The 15362-nt window shown below is 36.7% G+C and overlaps 1 protein-coding gene across 7 annotated transcripts; it reads right to left on the bottom strand.

Annotated features, from left to right (window-relative positions):
* Nucleotides 1-1527: 1527 nt before the first annotated feature.
* LOC122027178 (probable E3 ubiquitin-protein ligase HIP1) lies at nucleotides 1528-11724 on the bottom strand. Of its 7 annotated transcripts, none has more exons than XM_042586082.1 (7): nucleotides 11464-11724; nucleotides 11006-11148; nucleotides 7074-8819; nucleotides 4262-4312; nucleotides 2384-2482; nucleotides 2135-2278; nucleotides 1528-2060 (listed from the first exon to the last, which is right to left on the bottom strand). In XM_042586082.1, exons 3-7 carry the CDS (start codon nucleotides 8799-8801, stop codon nucleotides 1929-1931), a joined length of 2154 nt encoding a protein of 717 aa, XP_042442016.1. In that variant the 5' UTR covers nucleotides 8802-8819; nucleotides 11006-11148; nucleotides 11464-11724; the 3' UTR covers nucleotides 1528-1928. The 7 variants fall into 7 exon arrangements, with proteins under 7 accessions (XP_042442016.1, XP_042442060.1, XP_042442039.1 ...); XM_042586126.1 differs by having other exon boundaries at nucleotides 2384-2461; XM_042586105.1 differs by having other exon boundaries at nucleotides 7074-8816.
* Nucleotides 11725-15362: the final 3638 nt, after the last annotated feature.

The raw sequence follows: 15362 nt of genomic DNA, 5'->3' as shown, positions 1-15362 counted from the left end.
CAGAGGGAGTTAGGGATATTTAACTTTGTATCATACTTGTTTTATTTACCCTAATTTAAACTTAGTTTGATGAATATTAAAGAGGGAGAAAATATTAGAATCACTAGTGATGTTTTGATATATTGTCAAATAAATTTAATTTAGATTCTGGTTGTATTCTAATATGTGTGTCTACTTCAATAGATAACCAAGAGATCTAAGGTTTGAGTGTTAGTTATGGCGCACTACAAGGGATTTTTCCTTCAGGAGAAGTAGGCCTAAGAATGTTGGTCATTTGGATGAGTTTTTATTAGCTCTTCCCGATTTATCCTAGTGGTCGGTGGAAAATTTCTATAGGATCAAATCAGTCTCCTCCAAGATTAGTTGGTTCGAAGAGCTGGATACCTAGATTAAAAAAATTAAATAATAATAATAATAATATGTGTGTCTAAATGTATAGGAACTTAAGAGAATACACATGTACCCGATGACTAAAGAGCATTAGAGACGGAAAGCATTGGCAGAAGATGCAAGCGAGCGAGAATGATTGCACAGGAAAGAAGTCGACGGACTTGGTACATTTCAAGTAATCAGAACGACCACATTAGCAGCCTCCATGCGTCCGAGCTGAATCATCTAGCGTCGTTATGGGACTGTTGCCGAAACGGATAAAGCTTAAAGCTACATCAACAAAGATCCAATCGACCATAAGGCTTCCAAGCGACCAGAAGGTACCATGTCAACACAATGGTCAGATTGAGATGAAGACTATAAATATCTGAAGCTCGAAGAATAAGATACTACACACATTCAAATATTTCTATTTCAGTTCTATTATTTCTTTTGTACTCAATTATTGTAAGAGATTTTCGGTAAGTTTCCAAAGGAGAGAAGATAGTAGAGCTTTTGTGCATAGTTTTTTGACTAGCAACTCGAGAGTTATAAACCAAGTAATTCGTCTAGCCTCTTTCCTTAATGTTGTGTCTATTTTCGATTAACTTAACTCAAGTAGTTCGTCTAGCCTCTTTCCTTAATGTTGTGTCTATTTTCGATTAACTTAACTCAAGTAGTTCGTCTAGCCTCTTTCCTTAATGTTGTGTCTATTTTCAATTAACTTATGTGTGTTCTTGCCAAGTCATTAGGAAAAAAAAAGAGTTGTTTTTAGTTTATAGATCACTATTCACCTCTCCTCTACAGTGATCCAAATCACTTCCACCGCACCCACACTTGTAATGCCTAATTTCTCTTCAATTTTCTTTGTCATATTTAAAGCTAGGCAAACAACATTCAATGCAAAAGATTTAAAAAAAAAAAATACCCCATAATACTATTACAACAACCAAATTTTATCTAGTGAGATTAGTTACATGAATCCTAAAAAAGAAAACAAATTCGAGTCATGGTTTGGTTAGACAAACAAATGCAAGCAAAATCAACTCATTTTTGTAGAACTCCAACCAAGTCACGGTTTGGTTAGATAGACAAATTCGAGTTTGAAAGCAATCGACTATATATTATAACATAACAAATGAAAGGAAACAAATCAAGTAGCATTCATTGGCAAAGTTGCATTATATTGAAGCAATCCATACAGAAAAATAGATGATGCCATAATGTTTAACAATACAAACTCTAATAGCATCATCAGTCTGTCTTGAAGGGAGGCATCCACCCCACTACCCTTTGACAATGAAGCATCAAACCATAAAGACCTATTTCACCATATTTTCGCCAGTTTAGAGTTTGCTTAATTATTGAAAAGTAGGGTAGTTGCAGTCAACTGACTCCAATTTGAGCCATTGGCAAAATTTGACAGTTGGAATCTCAGAAAAATAAAGCATTCTGCGTTTAATTTTAGGCTACAATAATCCGATGTGACGAATCAAGTTACTCGAGGAGGATCCTCCCTGATTGAGTTTGATAACCTGAGTCACACCAACGAAGCATCATCATGTGTGAAGAGCAGTATTTTTGCAAATAGGGCAAAGATTCTTATGCATCAGCCACTGCTTGATGCAAGCCGTGTGGAAGTCGTGCCCACAATCCAAGATCCCAAGTCCATCACCTTCAACATATTCTTCCTGAGACGATCGCGGAGTAAGATTCCATCAGTTACTGAAGACTGTTTGATGAGATTGAACAATTAGACAAATACCTGGCAGATACAGCACGGTTCGTGTTCCATAGTATTTCCGAGAGTTGTCGATGAATGCTTTCGTTGTTTTAGACACTTGATAACTTTTTCTTCAGTCAATCCAGTGCAGACATTACCTATCCTTTCTTCCAATGCCAAGAGTTCCTATGACAAAAGTGAATACTTGGTTTCAGTAAAATGTCTTATAAATTGGAAAATGATGAAATTGGATTATTAGTTCAAAGTTTGCATCATGTTGGATGTTCATACCTCGTATGACATATTATCAACATCAAGACGCATGTCTCTATGCCTATCGTGAAAATCGCTGCCCGCCAAAATTAGAGTCTGATCAAGGATAAACACATCCTGGACAGTTAAGACCAAGCCTATCAAACTACACAAAATGGAACGCTACTATATGTTTGTGAAATCATTGAAGTACAACAACAAACAAGGAATCCTGGTAATATTGATAAGTTTATGTCAACCAATGTTGTTAAAACTGGACAAGACCAGTTCAAACAGTCAAACCAAGAAATGCCAGCCAGACCAGTCTGATTTGATTCAAAAACTGGCTTCCTTAAAAACCAGTGGAACCCAATTAAACTTGTTATAAAACTGTGAACTTCCAGAATTAGATGTAAGCACTTGGTTGTGTCATTGCACTTATTTTCGATGCCAAGTGATCAAATTTCATTTGATTCATTTTTTATTATTTTTCCTAAATAACAGCTATCAACTATTAAGAAATTATTTTTTAATTCTTTTTCTAAATAACAGCTATTAACTATTAAGGCAGTGGTACTTAATACAATTTTTCTCTTTTATCCATTAAAATGAATTATTTATATAATGTTTCTATTACATATCTCATTCATATTGAACAAAAAAAATATATTTTGTATAACGTTTATTGTATATAAATTCTAGAAAATAGCTAAAACATAAATTTTAAATGCTTAACTAAATTTTTTTATTACTAATTTGCAATAAGCTTATTAATTGATAGAAAATATATTATGCATATAAAGTTTAGTTTATATATTTCTAAGCTGACAGTTCAACCAACAGTTTTATCATTATTTATTAATATATTTATTCAACTTAAAAATTCATTTATATTAAAAAGTAAAGTACATTTACAATATTATTTTTCAGTTGATAAAATATATGTAAAATATTTTATTGGGTCCAACAGGTTCAACCAGTCAAAACATCAATCTGGTAGTTTTGTAGTTTTAGTGATTCAATATCTGGTGTGGCTTTCAGAGCATTGGTGTCAACCCGATCCAGAAAAAATAATCAAATAGCAGAAAAAATATGACCCAAATGCAAATCAGCTACTCAACATGGTAAACTGCATAAACCTAGCTTTAAGTAAGCGTAGACACTAAGCATATTGTATGGAAAAGATACAAAGGGAGTAGAAAAATCAGTCTTTGCTAATTGTTTAGGAATAATGATGTCACAGAGACCATGTGAACAAGATTATATGGGACACCTGGATTCTCCACCCACCAATCGGCTTTTAAAATACAAGAGCAATGTCCACATGCCCAACCTAAAAGGTTTCATGTCAAAGGCTGGTTAAAAATATCTATAAAATTACTACCACAGGCCATGAACCATAGATAGCCCTATTAATATTATATGTAAAATAGTGATAATATAGTATATTTTCAATTAACTTAGGTTGTATTTAAAATACATAACTTACTATGCTTTTAAATTCGAAAAAGATTAAATGATATTGTTAAACTCACAAGTGATGGTATTGAAAACTAGAACAAAGTATAATCGCATTCCTGTCACTAACTTTGTTGAACCAAACATGTAAATATCACTACATGCATTGCATTCCTAGCAACTAAATCCCTTGGAACATCTCGTGCAAATTTGCTATCCCATGAATCATCTTGTAGCTACAATAATATACTAATATTAGTTGCCCGCCAACTTTATGGTTACACAATTGGTGGGTGATAGAGCAATTGGGCCTTAAAATCATGTTTATCTATTTGAGCCATTAATCGGCCAGACATAATAGTCCATCCTTCAGTAGCAACTCATTTTTCTTTGAATTAAAAAATGCATCCTTACTAGTTGTTACTCAATACTGGATAATAAAGCTGGCAAAACACTCACCTCAAATCGAAGACCATCTCCTCGGCGCAAGGATTCCAATGCATGACGGATCTGATACAAGAAATATATGTAAGAACATTGAGGAAAAGTGCATACCTTCCACAGAGATGTTTGAGCAGTAAAGATAATTGTGAGGATTAGAATGAAGCAAAGAATAGTTCCATGTAAACTTATGTAGTAAGAAGCTAGGAAGTTCCAACTGTTAGAGCATTAACACTCAAGAAACAGTAAGCATCATCAACTAGACATGCTAGTGTAAATGCGCAGTTTGAGCTTTCCTTCATAGTTCAAGCTTTGCAATAAGTAATCCATCTAATGCTTAGTAATAAAAAATATTATATACCAGTTCCCTCCTTATTTCAACATTGCAGGAGCTACACTTATCCTTCTCTTGGTCTATTGTTGTCTTCCCATCTTCCATTTCATCCATAACACCTATCATTTTCCTCTCCTAATCGTTATACTCCTAGCATCACACAACTTTTGATTTCTACTGCCACTATACAACATGTTGCATCACCCTTCATGAAACCTTAAAGTCACTTTCCCAACTTCCTGCATTCAACTCTTATTCCTTGTTCAACATCTCCATTTGCACCATGTCATCCCTAGTTTTTTGAACTGTGGCTCCACCCACAACAACCACCATTGAACCACTTCTTCAGACAATCCATATCTTAGGGTAGCAATGTATCTAAATCTAAAGAGCCTTGGTTGAAGCCATATTGGCTACATTTCAGGGGCAATAACCGAATTGAGTTTAACAATTTAATGTATGGAGATGCCTTGGTAAGAGTCTTCCTAATTGTTGGCAAAGTGTTGGGATCAAATTATACCTATAATATCATCACTATCTGTTCATCCCCATCACCAAGTTGTGTTCATCTCAACCATTTGGAGTCAACTACATGGTTTTTATCTCTTCATTGAGTTGGCTATATCATTACTGATATCCAAATCAATGAAATCATTCTTTGCAAAAGTTGTTTTTCTCCTGTCTCTTACACTTTTCATTCTAATCGATTAAACACGTCGGACTATAGAATTTATAGGTTACTTTTAAACATATTCAAACCATTTCAACCTATTTCTCTCAGTCTATCATCTAGGAGAAACATGTATTAGTATGCATATATTGGACACACAAGAGCTCTACCTCCAGTATACACTCATTAGAACAGAACTGTATAAAACATTGATTTAAATACATAAAAAATAGTAGTGTTCTATAAGCTAAAGCATTGCTCTTTATTGCTTAAACCTATGCACTTGTACTACTAGTATTATAAATGTAAATACTTATTTCTTTTATTGTTACATGGGATGTTTTGAATAAAATCTTATATAAATACAGTTGCACTATTGTTTCTCCATGAATCATATTTTTTACATAATAACTCCTTGATTCAAAAACACTACATCCACATAACAAAAAATCCTGTCTAATATCACTCCTATCCATCTCTCCTTTCTCAAATCGTTTCTCCAAAAATTACCCTGACCCCTATCGATTGTCAACCCCCTCCTCTTCAAGCAAAAGACACATGGGCCTTCCATGTGATCTGACATCTTTCTGCCAAACTATCCAAGCATCGTCCTTCACTACATATTTTCATAAACCAAACATCTTCCCTTTCATTCCTAAGCTCAAGCTCAAGCAGTAACTCTCAAGGTTAATATGAGCTCAAAATGTTTAGCATGAAAAACTACATGGTGAATAGATTGCGGACTGGACTTATAGACTTGGCTAGTTTAAAGATTTATCAAGACTCATAATATGGTGGCTGCAATTTGGAAATTGAATGGACTTGAATGACATTTTAGTAGTCATTCACACAACTTGACTCCCAAATAGGGTAACTAAACAATTATCACGAATTTAAATAGCCTTTAAAAAATAATTATGACAGATCCATGACAATTGTTATCATTAAGATGTGCAAGCATTAATAAGGTGTATGCACAGTGCAACAGGATTAGAGAGGGCATTGGGTTCCACTGGTGATTTATCTAGTAGATAGTATAAGTATGTCTACCACCTAAAAGCAAGGAGACCCATTTGTCCCTCCAAGTTTTCCTATGTTTGGGAAGATTGAGTTATCTTCGAACACCCAAGCAAATAAAGTGAAGTTTCAGCTACATTAGGCGATCCGAACTAATTGTTTTTCATCATACCTTGAAGTAAATTTGGTTTTGTTTGCAGAAACATGACAATCAGATCAAACTAGGTGAAAATAATGCAGTACACACACATTGAACAGTTACTCAGCTTTGAAGTGTGATCTGTTGGATGACATGTGTAGAAAAATTGAGATTGGATGTGCTTATTCCTAGACTTTAGAACATATAAATCATTTCAAGAAGGAAAAGACAAAATGCTAAAACACTCAACAACTATGTTGGAACACAAGTTCCTTGAGAAAATATACTCTTTCCATATATAACTTGGAGATCAAGGTCTGACATGGCTATTTCTAAAAATTAACACGCAATCAATAGGTAATGTGTTCAAGTATCATATATCCAATTGTAGCAAAGTATCATATATCCAAGATGGGTATGGAAGTGGTAGATGAAGAATCAATTGTATCTCTGTTTTCTTTTTGAGTTGTATCACTGTTAATTATACAGTGTTCAACAGTTGCCGTTTTAAATAATTACACATTGCTAATAGAGAAATTCATTAGAAAGTGTGAACTGTTTCCTAGGTGGTCAAAAGAAATAAAGCAGAAGTGAAATCACAATGTAAAAAAGAATAGTTAGAGCATCAAAATCCTTCTTGAATTATATAAAATGCCTGATTGACAAATACCTCTGACAACATCCTACTTCTGTCCTCCCCTGCAGCAGTTAAACTTCTAAGAGATATGGGAGCACCCAAAAGACCATGATTGCGCCTTCTCAACAAATTTGGTGACCTTGCATGTGACATAGGTGGTGGGCCACGCAAACTTGCTCTAATCTGAGCTACCTCGTGTGAGCTAAAAGAGTGAGCAGAATGTAGTGGAGGAAAGTTAGTACCCTGACCTCCAGATTCAGAGCTTCCAGGTGGAAATAAAGACGGATAAGTAGCTTCTGTCAAGGGAGGAAATTGTGTAGGATTTTGATGAGGTACCCAAGAAGAAGCTAATGTTGGATACAACCCTGAGCTTGTACCAGCTTGTGAATTTGTAGCCATGTTTACACTTCTACCGCCTAAACTCCTGTTTGTGCGGTGTTGTGGCATGTGCCTTACACTTGTTGCAGGAACAAGTTCCAAATTGCTAAGAACCGGCATATTACTCGACTGACTTGTCTCTGTTGCAGCAACAATTCTGTCCTCTGCACTAAATGAGCCTGATGATGTACCAATTCTTGAATTTGAAGGTCCACTCCATGGAACATGATATACAATTTGGGGTAAGCCAGAAACAATTGGCATAAGAGGCTGGTTTTGAGAACTTGTAGGTGTTAGGATTTGTGTTGGCTCGAGAGACTGATTTTGTGAGATATTAAGAGGTGGTTGATTATATAGCCAGGAATCTGGTTGCCTAATAGTATTTACTGACCATGAATTGGGATGTGGCAGAGCAGGGTTATTTCTCACTCGATGATTTCTCCGTGAGGTTCCTGCATGCCCTGCTGCACTTGCTGAGGGATAACAATCAGAGGCCACTCCTCTTGCAATAGCGCCCAAAGTAATGGGATACTCTTCAGGAGGAAGTGGAATAGAAGGATACCCTGCAGAACTAGAAATGTTTGTAGTCACAGGATTATATATATGAGAATACAGTAAACTGCTGTCCCTTTGCTGAGAAGTGCTTGCATTTCCACTTACTGAAGACTGTCCAGCAGAACCTTCGCTATTCTTTCTTTTGCAGGATATGCGTCGTCCATCCAATGAATTCTCTGGTCTGTCATCATCTTCCCTCAAAAGACCAACATTCTCGGAACTTTCACCAGAGGATAAATCAATTGGCATGGAAACACTTTCGCCATCTAAGAAACCCAACATATAAGGAGGTTGAGAAAATGTTGACTCTGAGAGATTGTTGCCTAAACCAACTTGAGAAGCAGTAATATCTCTATTCTGATGTGAATTGTTGAACCATGGATTATTTTGTGAAAAGGACTGGATCCCATCAACTTGAGCTACATTAAGGCTTCTACTGACCGTATCCAATGAAAGCATTGGAGAGCCATAAGAATGATTGTCTTCTATCCTCGGCCCACCTCGGGAAGTAACTGTTGTCGATGGTGCCCAGCCATGCTCCCATTTGTTTTCTTCATGGATGCCTTGTTGATGGTGTTGGCTAGAAGAACTAGAGCCTCTTGAGCCCCAAATACTTGATTGAGCATCATCTTGATTAGCCATGTTTAGGCATGGAATATTTATAACTCCAGATGCTGTTATCCGGCCTGTCATGCTCTGAACCTCTGTTGGATTGAAAAGCATGTTATTCCACAAGACTTGCTGATTCATCGAGTTGCTAGAACTAGAACCAGGTTCGAATTCAAATGAATTGTCATAGGGTGGAGCAAAGTTCTTTTGATCTGGCATTAAATCAAATTGAAGCTGCTGTTTACACAAAACGAAATCAGTGAAGAAGATGGTAAACTTTTTGTGCATCAGAAAGCAAAAAATATATGTACAGCTAAGTTAATCATGGTGATTATAAACATTAATGAGCTGGAAAATAATCTTCTGACAAATACACAAACAGTTGAGCAAATTTTGCTGCGATAACACATTGGAAGCAAATAATGTGTAGCTCCAGTGAGCTGAAAAATAATCTAATCATGGTCGTTATAAACATTAACAAGCTGGAAAATAATCTTCTGACGCAATACACAAACAGTTGAACAAATTTTGCTGGTATAACACATTGGAACCAAATAATGTGAAGCTTCAGTGAGTGGTTGCATAACTACATTATTGTATGCCTCAATCTATAATCAGCTATATTACTTCTGAAAAAAGTTTCCTAGGTATCATGTTCAATGTTTAACCTTTGTAATTTAATGTGGCATAGATGGCTTGTTTGAATCTTCATACTTCTGTTACTACTTGATACTGAATAATGCTGGTGAACTATAATGATTTTTGAAAAGAGACCACGTACACATGCATGTAAGCTAGTTCATGATGGAACCATATACAGCCCAGATAAGTACATTAAAACATGTTCAATGTCTCTCACGATGGTCAATACATTGTTAGTGATTAAAAGATAATAATGTTTTGGACACCTTGCTAAATCTATCATGAACTTTACCTGCTTTAACAAATCTATCAAAACTTTTAAAATTAAATCTATCACATACAACTTACTTGTTAATAACAAATCTATCATGCCATTATTTTTTTTTTTTTTTGAATTGTTGTAAGTTGCACATACGGCATCATGTTGCATCATCAATTTTCTACTTCATGATCCATATCACGTCCTGAATCAATTATATCATTTTATTTCTTATTCTACACCGAATAAACCCTTTGCAATGGTTTGTAGGCCTTTATGAGGGGTTAATTTGGTATAAATATAAAAGATAAAATGATATAATTGAATGAGGTGAAGTGGATTGTGAGTTGGATTAGTTCATGTGGCATGTTGATATGTTAGCAACTAACAACAACTTGATAGAAAATAAAGAATGTCACAAAACTGATATAAATAAATAAAGTTCATAATGGATTTAGCAATTTACCCAAATAATTTTTTATCCAACACCTAAGAACCAAAAATAAAAAGAGAAATGCCTGGAAACAATGTGTTTTTTTACCATACAACAAACTGAAATTTTAACAAGAAAAGCAACCTCCCCTAGACATGACGTGGCATAAAGAGACATAAAGAAAGACATGGCATGAAAGGAGCAATCATAGTTATGCACTAATTGCTCAAGACATATAGGCAAGGATTAAGTTACAAGCCACATTAGGCATGCCTTATCTCAATTGAGGATGCAAGTTTATCCACCATTTATACTGAAATAGGCAAAGTAACATAATAAATAGCATATGAAGAAGAAAATAACCCAGTCCAACTTTCATACCCTGAGTAATTAAATTTTCCTATGGCAACAAAAATATTATTTCCAGACCATTATCCAATTATGATTCTATATGCTTTCTTTACACAAACAATGAACAAGTTCAACTTCGCACCACAACCTTAACTCTTTCTGATAGTCCAAAAGACTCCATTGATAAAATCATCACCTAGAGCCTTTGAATGTTATCCTATCTTTGCTTATCTTGTGTCACAAGATGGTGGATCATATGCATCATGATCAAGATTAAACTAATTATTTGTGTTGAAAATAGACAAGTAATGTTGACCTCCTTTTCTAGGAGAAACCAGAAAAAATATATATAAAAGCAAGAACCACCCAGGGTTCTAATGACAATAAATATCCCCGCATCACTATGCTTCTCAATGATTAAGACAACTTCGAATTTCAGATATAATGTGAAGTTTATATTGCATACATGGTATCACAATTGTGATATATTGATTCAGTAACAACAGTTGTTTCTCAAATATATAAGGTTCAGATTTAAAATATTTTTCAAGGTTGAAATTAAAACTCCAGTGCACCAACAGATTACTCAGCTAAAATCATTCAGGACAAAAAGAGGAGAGATGTCACACTACGCAATCAAGCCTTAAATTCCAGATTTTGTCCCATCAACGAAATATCTGTTGAGCTTGATAATAAAAATCAAAGGGAACAACATATTAGTCAGCTAAAATTGCTCACCACAAAAAGAGGAGAGAGGTTGCGCTACGCAAATCAAGCCCTAATTCCAAATTTTGTCCCGTCAAGGTAAAAAGATGAAGCCTTTCCAACAGAATGCCAGAAGCATAACAAGCTAGAAATTTCCTCTCGAGTCAAAGGTCCAACTTTTTACACAGAATTAAAAAGAAACGTAGAAAATAAAATTAATAAAACAGGGAAAACCAAGCAGACTTCAACTTAAACTAAATAAAAATAAAAAAAATAACAACAAAAAATAAATATGAACCAAACTCAACAACCAAATCGACGATCCACGTAAACAAACGTCTTCGAGACAAACAGATCTGTCCAAGAAAACTCCCAAAGAAAGGATTTGCAAGGAGTTTTCTCGTCAAGCAAAAGACAAAGAATTCCCTACGAAAAACAGAAGAAAAAAATCGCCTTTATGCTTGGGTTCGAGCCGATTCACGAGAACGTACCTAGTTAAGATTGATAATCCGAAGACGACTAAATGGAACGGGTAATTGTCCCCTTTTAAGGAAAGCAAGTAACCCCCTCGGCTCCTCTCCTCTCCTCTCCTTCTTTCTATCTTGTGCGATCAACTGCTCGACGAAGGATGCAGCGCAGATGGGGAACAAGAGATCGATTGGTGGAGCGGGCCGAGGAGGAGGGATGGATTGATGGACGGATGGTTGTGGAACGAACGGTAAGAAACAAATGAGAGATGGAATCGTAGAAAGATATGAGAGAATATCTTGGGTTAAAATAAAAACAAATGCCCCTGAAATCTATTTTTATAATTATTTTAAATTTATAATTTAATTTGGAAAAGTTTCGCTCACCTCCAACTAAGTGCTCGTTAATTACGGGACGGATCACGCCGCTCTCAGCTCGAAGACAGCGTTCTCGTTTTCTACCCCTCTTATTGGCTGGATCCCCCGTGCCGAACTAAAATCCATGGCATCCGGCCACGTGGATAGACGTTGTGGCCTTTACCTACTTCGTCACGAGAACCCACCGCCGCGGGACTTCCTGATCAAAGGGCGGTCCTTTTATTTTCCAGGGGGGTAAGTCGCGGGTACGTCAGCGCTATGTCCACCAGCCCCCACCTGCCAAGAGCCCAGGCCCCGCGTGGCCGAAAAGTCCAGGAATCGAATTGGCTCCCGCGAGTGGGGCCCACGTCTCCGGGGTTGACAATTATCGCGTGTTAAAGGATAATGACTATCTACTCCGTGCCTAATATCATACCTTTTAGTAAAATATTAAATATTAATAAAAAAATATTTAAAAAAATAGAAACAAAATGCATTACTTACTTCAAAATTTTAAAAAAACACTTAACAAACTATTAATTTTAATTTCAAAAACAAAATAAAAACAACAAAAAATAATAATTTTTTAGCACTTATTTAAAAAAAATAAAAAAAATTATAAAACATGACCTTGTGCTTGCAACTTTAATGTTCCCAAGAATTTGACCAATGTTTATTATAATTAGGGTAATAAAGAGCTAAAGAACAACAACAAGAAGACACAGTGGTAATTAATTAAAAGATAATTATTACTGCTTGTTTGATTTACAGTGCCTGTGCAATTGATCATTTGTTGCTTTAAAAATAATTTATTATTTATTTTATTTATTTAATGGCGGTCTTGTGGTCTCACGTAATGCGCCACTACACTGATAATTAGATTTAGTCAGTCGGTTTTTGTCATACGTCGACACGTATAGCGTATACGGTTCACGGATTAATATTATTTTAAAAGAAGTAATTGAGGAGCCAATTAAAATTGTTTTCAATCTATTTATTGAAATGAAATGTGGTGACCTGGACCAGGACCGCCGGAAATAATGAAAAAGGGCGAAAAGACCATGACACGAGAATCGACGTAGCGTTGTGACGTGGACCACTGAGGGTAATATTCTGCATGGGCCATGTAGTGCATGCAGCAGCCATGTAGATATTAAAAAAAGGGATTTACACATAAATAAAAATGGTTTTTCAGGATGAGCATTCACCCTTATAACAATGGTTCTTTGAATTTAAATATTTATCGTTTATAAACTCATTTAGATAGATATTTAAAAATAAAGAAACTAACTAGATAAACTCTTTCATACAGAAATATGTAGATGGTTATTATAAAAAAAATAAAAGATGGAAATTGATTGAGCTAGAGGGATGCAAGGATGGTCCTAAAAATATTGAAAATTCTAGGGCATTTCATAAATAAATGTTCACATTGGAAAGTAGAAAATCACAATGATAATAATGGTTAATAAAGAAGAGAAAAAAACTCTAATTACAATTAGATCGACCTGAAAAACCATTTTAACTCTATAGATGAGATTGACTACTAAATACAGAGTTTTTTATGATATTGATCAAGAATATTTACTAAATGTGGGAGAAGAAAGAAAAACAAAAAGTAAAATACTAAAATTATAAACAATACTAATTATGCATGCCAACATCAATGACATATATGCACCTATCTCAAAATAGAACAAGCAACAATATCATAACATGATATGACGTGTTATAAGTGCCTGAAGGTAATGAGAGTGTCTTCTCGGATGGATCAAGTGGCTAACGTATGAGATGTTGCCACCATGAGCTCTGAGGTTCGAATCTCGATAAAGTCAAGGTAAATGCCTCCCTTATGTGCTAGTCACTATTCAAAGGCTAGTAGCCGTCCGTGATTTACCTTCTCTGTATTGGCTTGGGACGGGTTGGCGGGGGGCGCCGAGGGCGAGCGTATTCGTCTTTTGCCACCGAAGGTAATGAGAGTTCAATAATTAAGATAGTATGATAGTTAAAATTAAAATGAAATGGTAATTAAAGTTAAGGTAAGATGTCAGTTAAAGTTAAGATGTATATATTGGATCACTATCATTATGATTCAGCTTTCTATTTCTCATGGGCATAACTCTCAGTATAAATCTGGTTGGCCTTAGAACCAGTCAAATATTTAGAGCTCAGCTTCCGACTTCTCAAAGGCATGACTCCCAGCATAAGCCTGATCATCTCCAGAGCCAGTCAGATATTTAGGACTCAGTTCTCCACTTCTCATAGGTATGACTCTCAGTATAAACCCAGTCGATCCTAGAGTCGGTCGAACATCTGGGGTTCAGCTCCCCACTTCTCATAGGCATGGCTCCCAGCATAAACTCGGGCAATCCTAGAGTCAGTCGGACATCCGGGCTCAATTTTCTACTTCTCATAGGTATGGCTCCCAACATAAATCTGGTCGGCCCTAAAGTCGATTGGACATTTGGGGCTCAGCTCTCTATTTCTCATGGACAAGGTTCTGAGCATAAACCTAGTCGGCCCAGAGTCGGTCGGACATCCGGGGCTCAGTTCCCCACTTCTCATGGACATGGCTCCAGACATAAACTTGGCAGTCCCAGAGCCAATTGGACATCCGGGGCTCAACTCCCCATTTCTCATGAACATGATTCCAAGCATAAACCTAGTCGGCCCCAGAGCAGGTCGCACATCCAAGGCTCAGTTCTTCACTTCTCATGGGCATGACTTCCAACATAACCCTGGTCGGCCTTAAAGCCAGTCAGACATCGGGGCTCAATTCCTTACTTCTCATGGAAATGACTCCCAGCATAAACCCAGTCGACTCCAGACTCGGACATCCAAGGCTCAACTCCCCACTTCTCATGGGCATGACTCCCTGTATAAACCCGTTCGTCCCCAGAGCTACTCGGACATCCAGACTCAGTTCCCCACTTCTCATGGGCATGGTTCCCAGTATAAACCCAGTCAGCCTCATATCTGGTCGAATATCTGGGACTCAACTCTCCATTTCTTATTAGCATGACTCCTAGCATAAACTCGGTCGGCTAGAGAGTTAATCGGACATCCGAAGCTCAACTCCCTACTTCTCATGGCATGGCTCCCAGCATAAAAACCCAGATGGCCCGAGAGACAATCGAACATCCAGGCTCAACTCCCCACTTCTCATGGGCATGACCCCCCAACATAAACCCGGTTGGCCACAGAGTTAGTCGGACATCTAGGCTCAATTCCCCACTTCTCATAAGCATAACTCCCAGCATAAACCTAATCGGACCTCCAGGGCTTAGCTCCTCACTCCTCATGGGCATAACTCCCAACATATAGTCGATTGGTCGCACAGCTAGTCAGACCTCTAAGGCTCAACTCCCCATCTCACATGGGCATGACTCCTACCCTAAACCAATTGGCCCTAGATCCGATCAGACCTCTAAGGCTCAACTCCTCATCTCACATGGGCATGACTCCCACCCTAAACCTGGTCGACTCTAAACCAATCAAACACCCTTTAAGAGATAGCATTGTTAGAGAATTGCAACCACCTATCTGTTATACTGTATACTAAAAGG

The sequence above is a fragment of the Zingiber officinale genome, chromosome 1A (genome assembly GCF_018446385.1).
Source record: "Zingiber officinale cultivar Zhangliang chromosome 1A, Zo_v1.1, whole genome shotgun sequence".
NCBI classification, from domain to species: Eukaryota; Viridiplantae; Streptophyta; class Magnoliopsida; order Zingiberales; family Zingiberaceae; genus Zingiber; species Zingiber officinale.
This window is presented reverse-complemented; position numbering and strand designations above follow the sequence as displayed.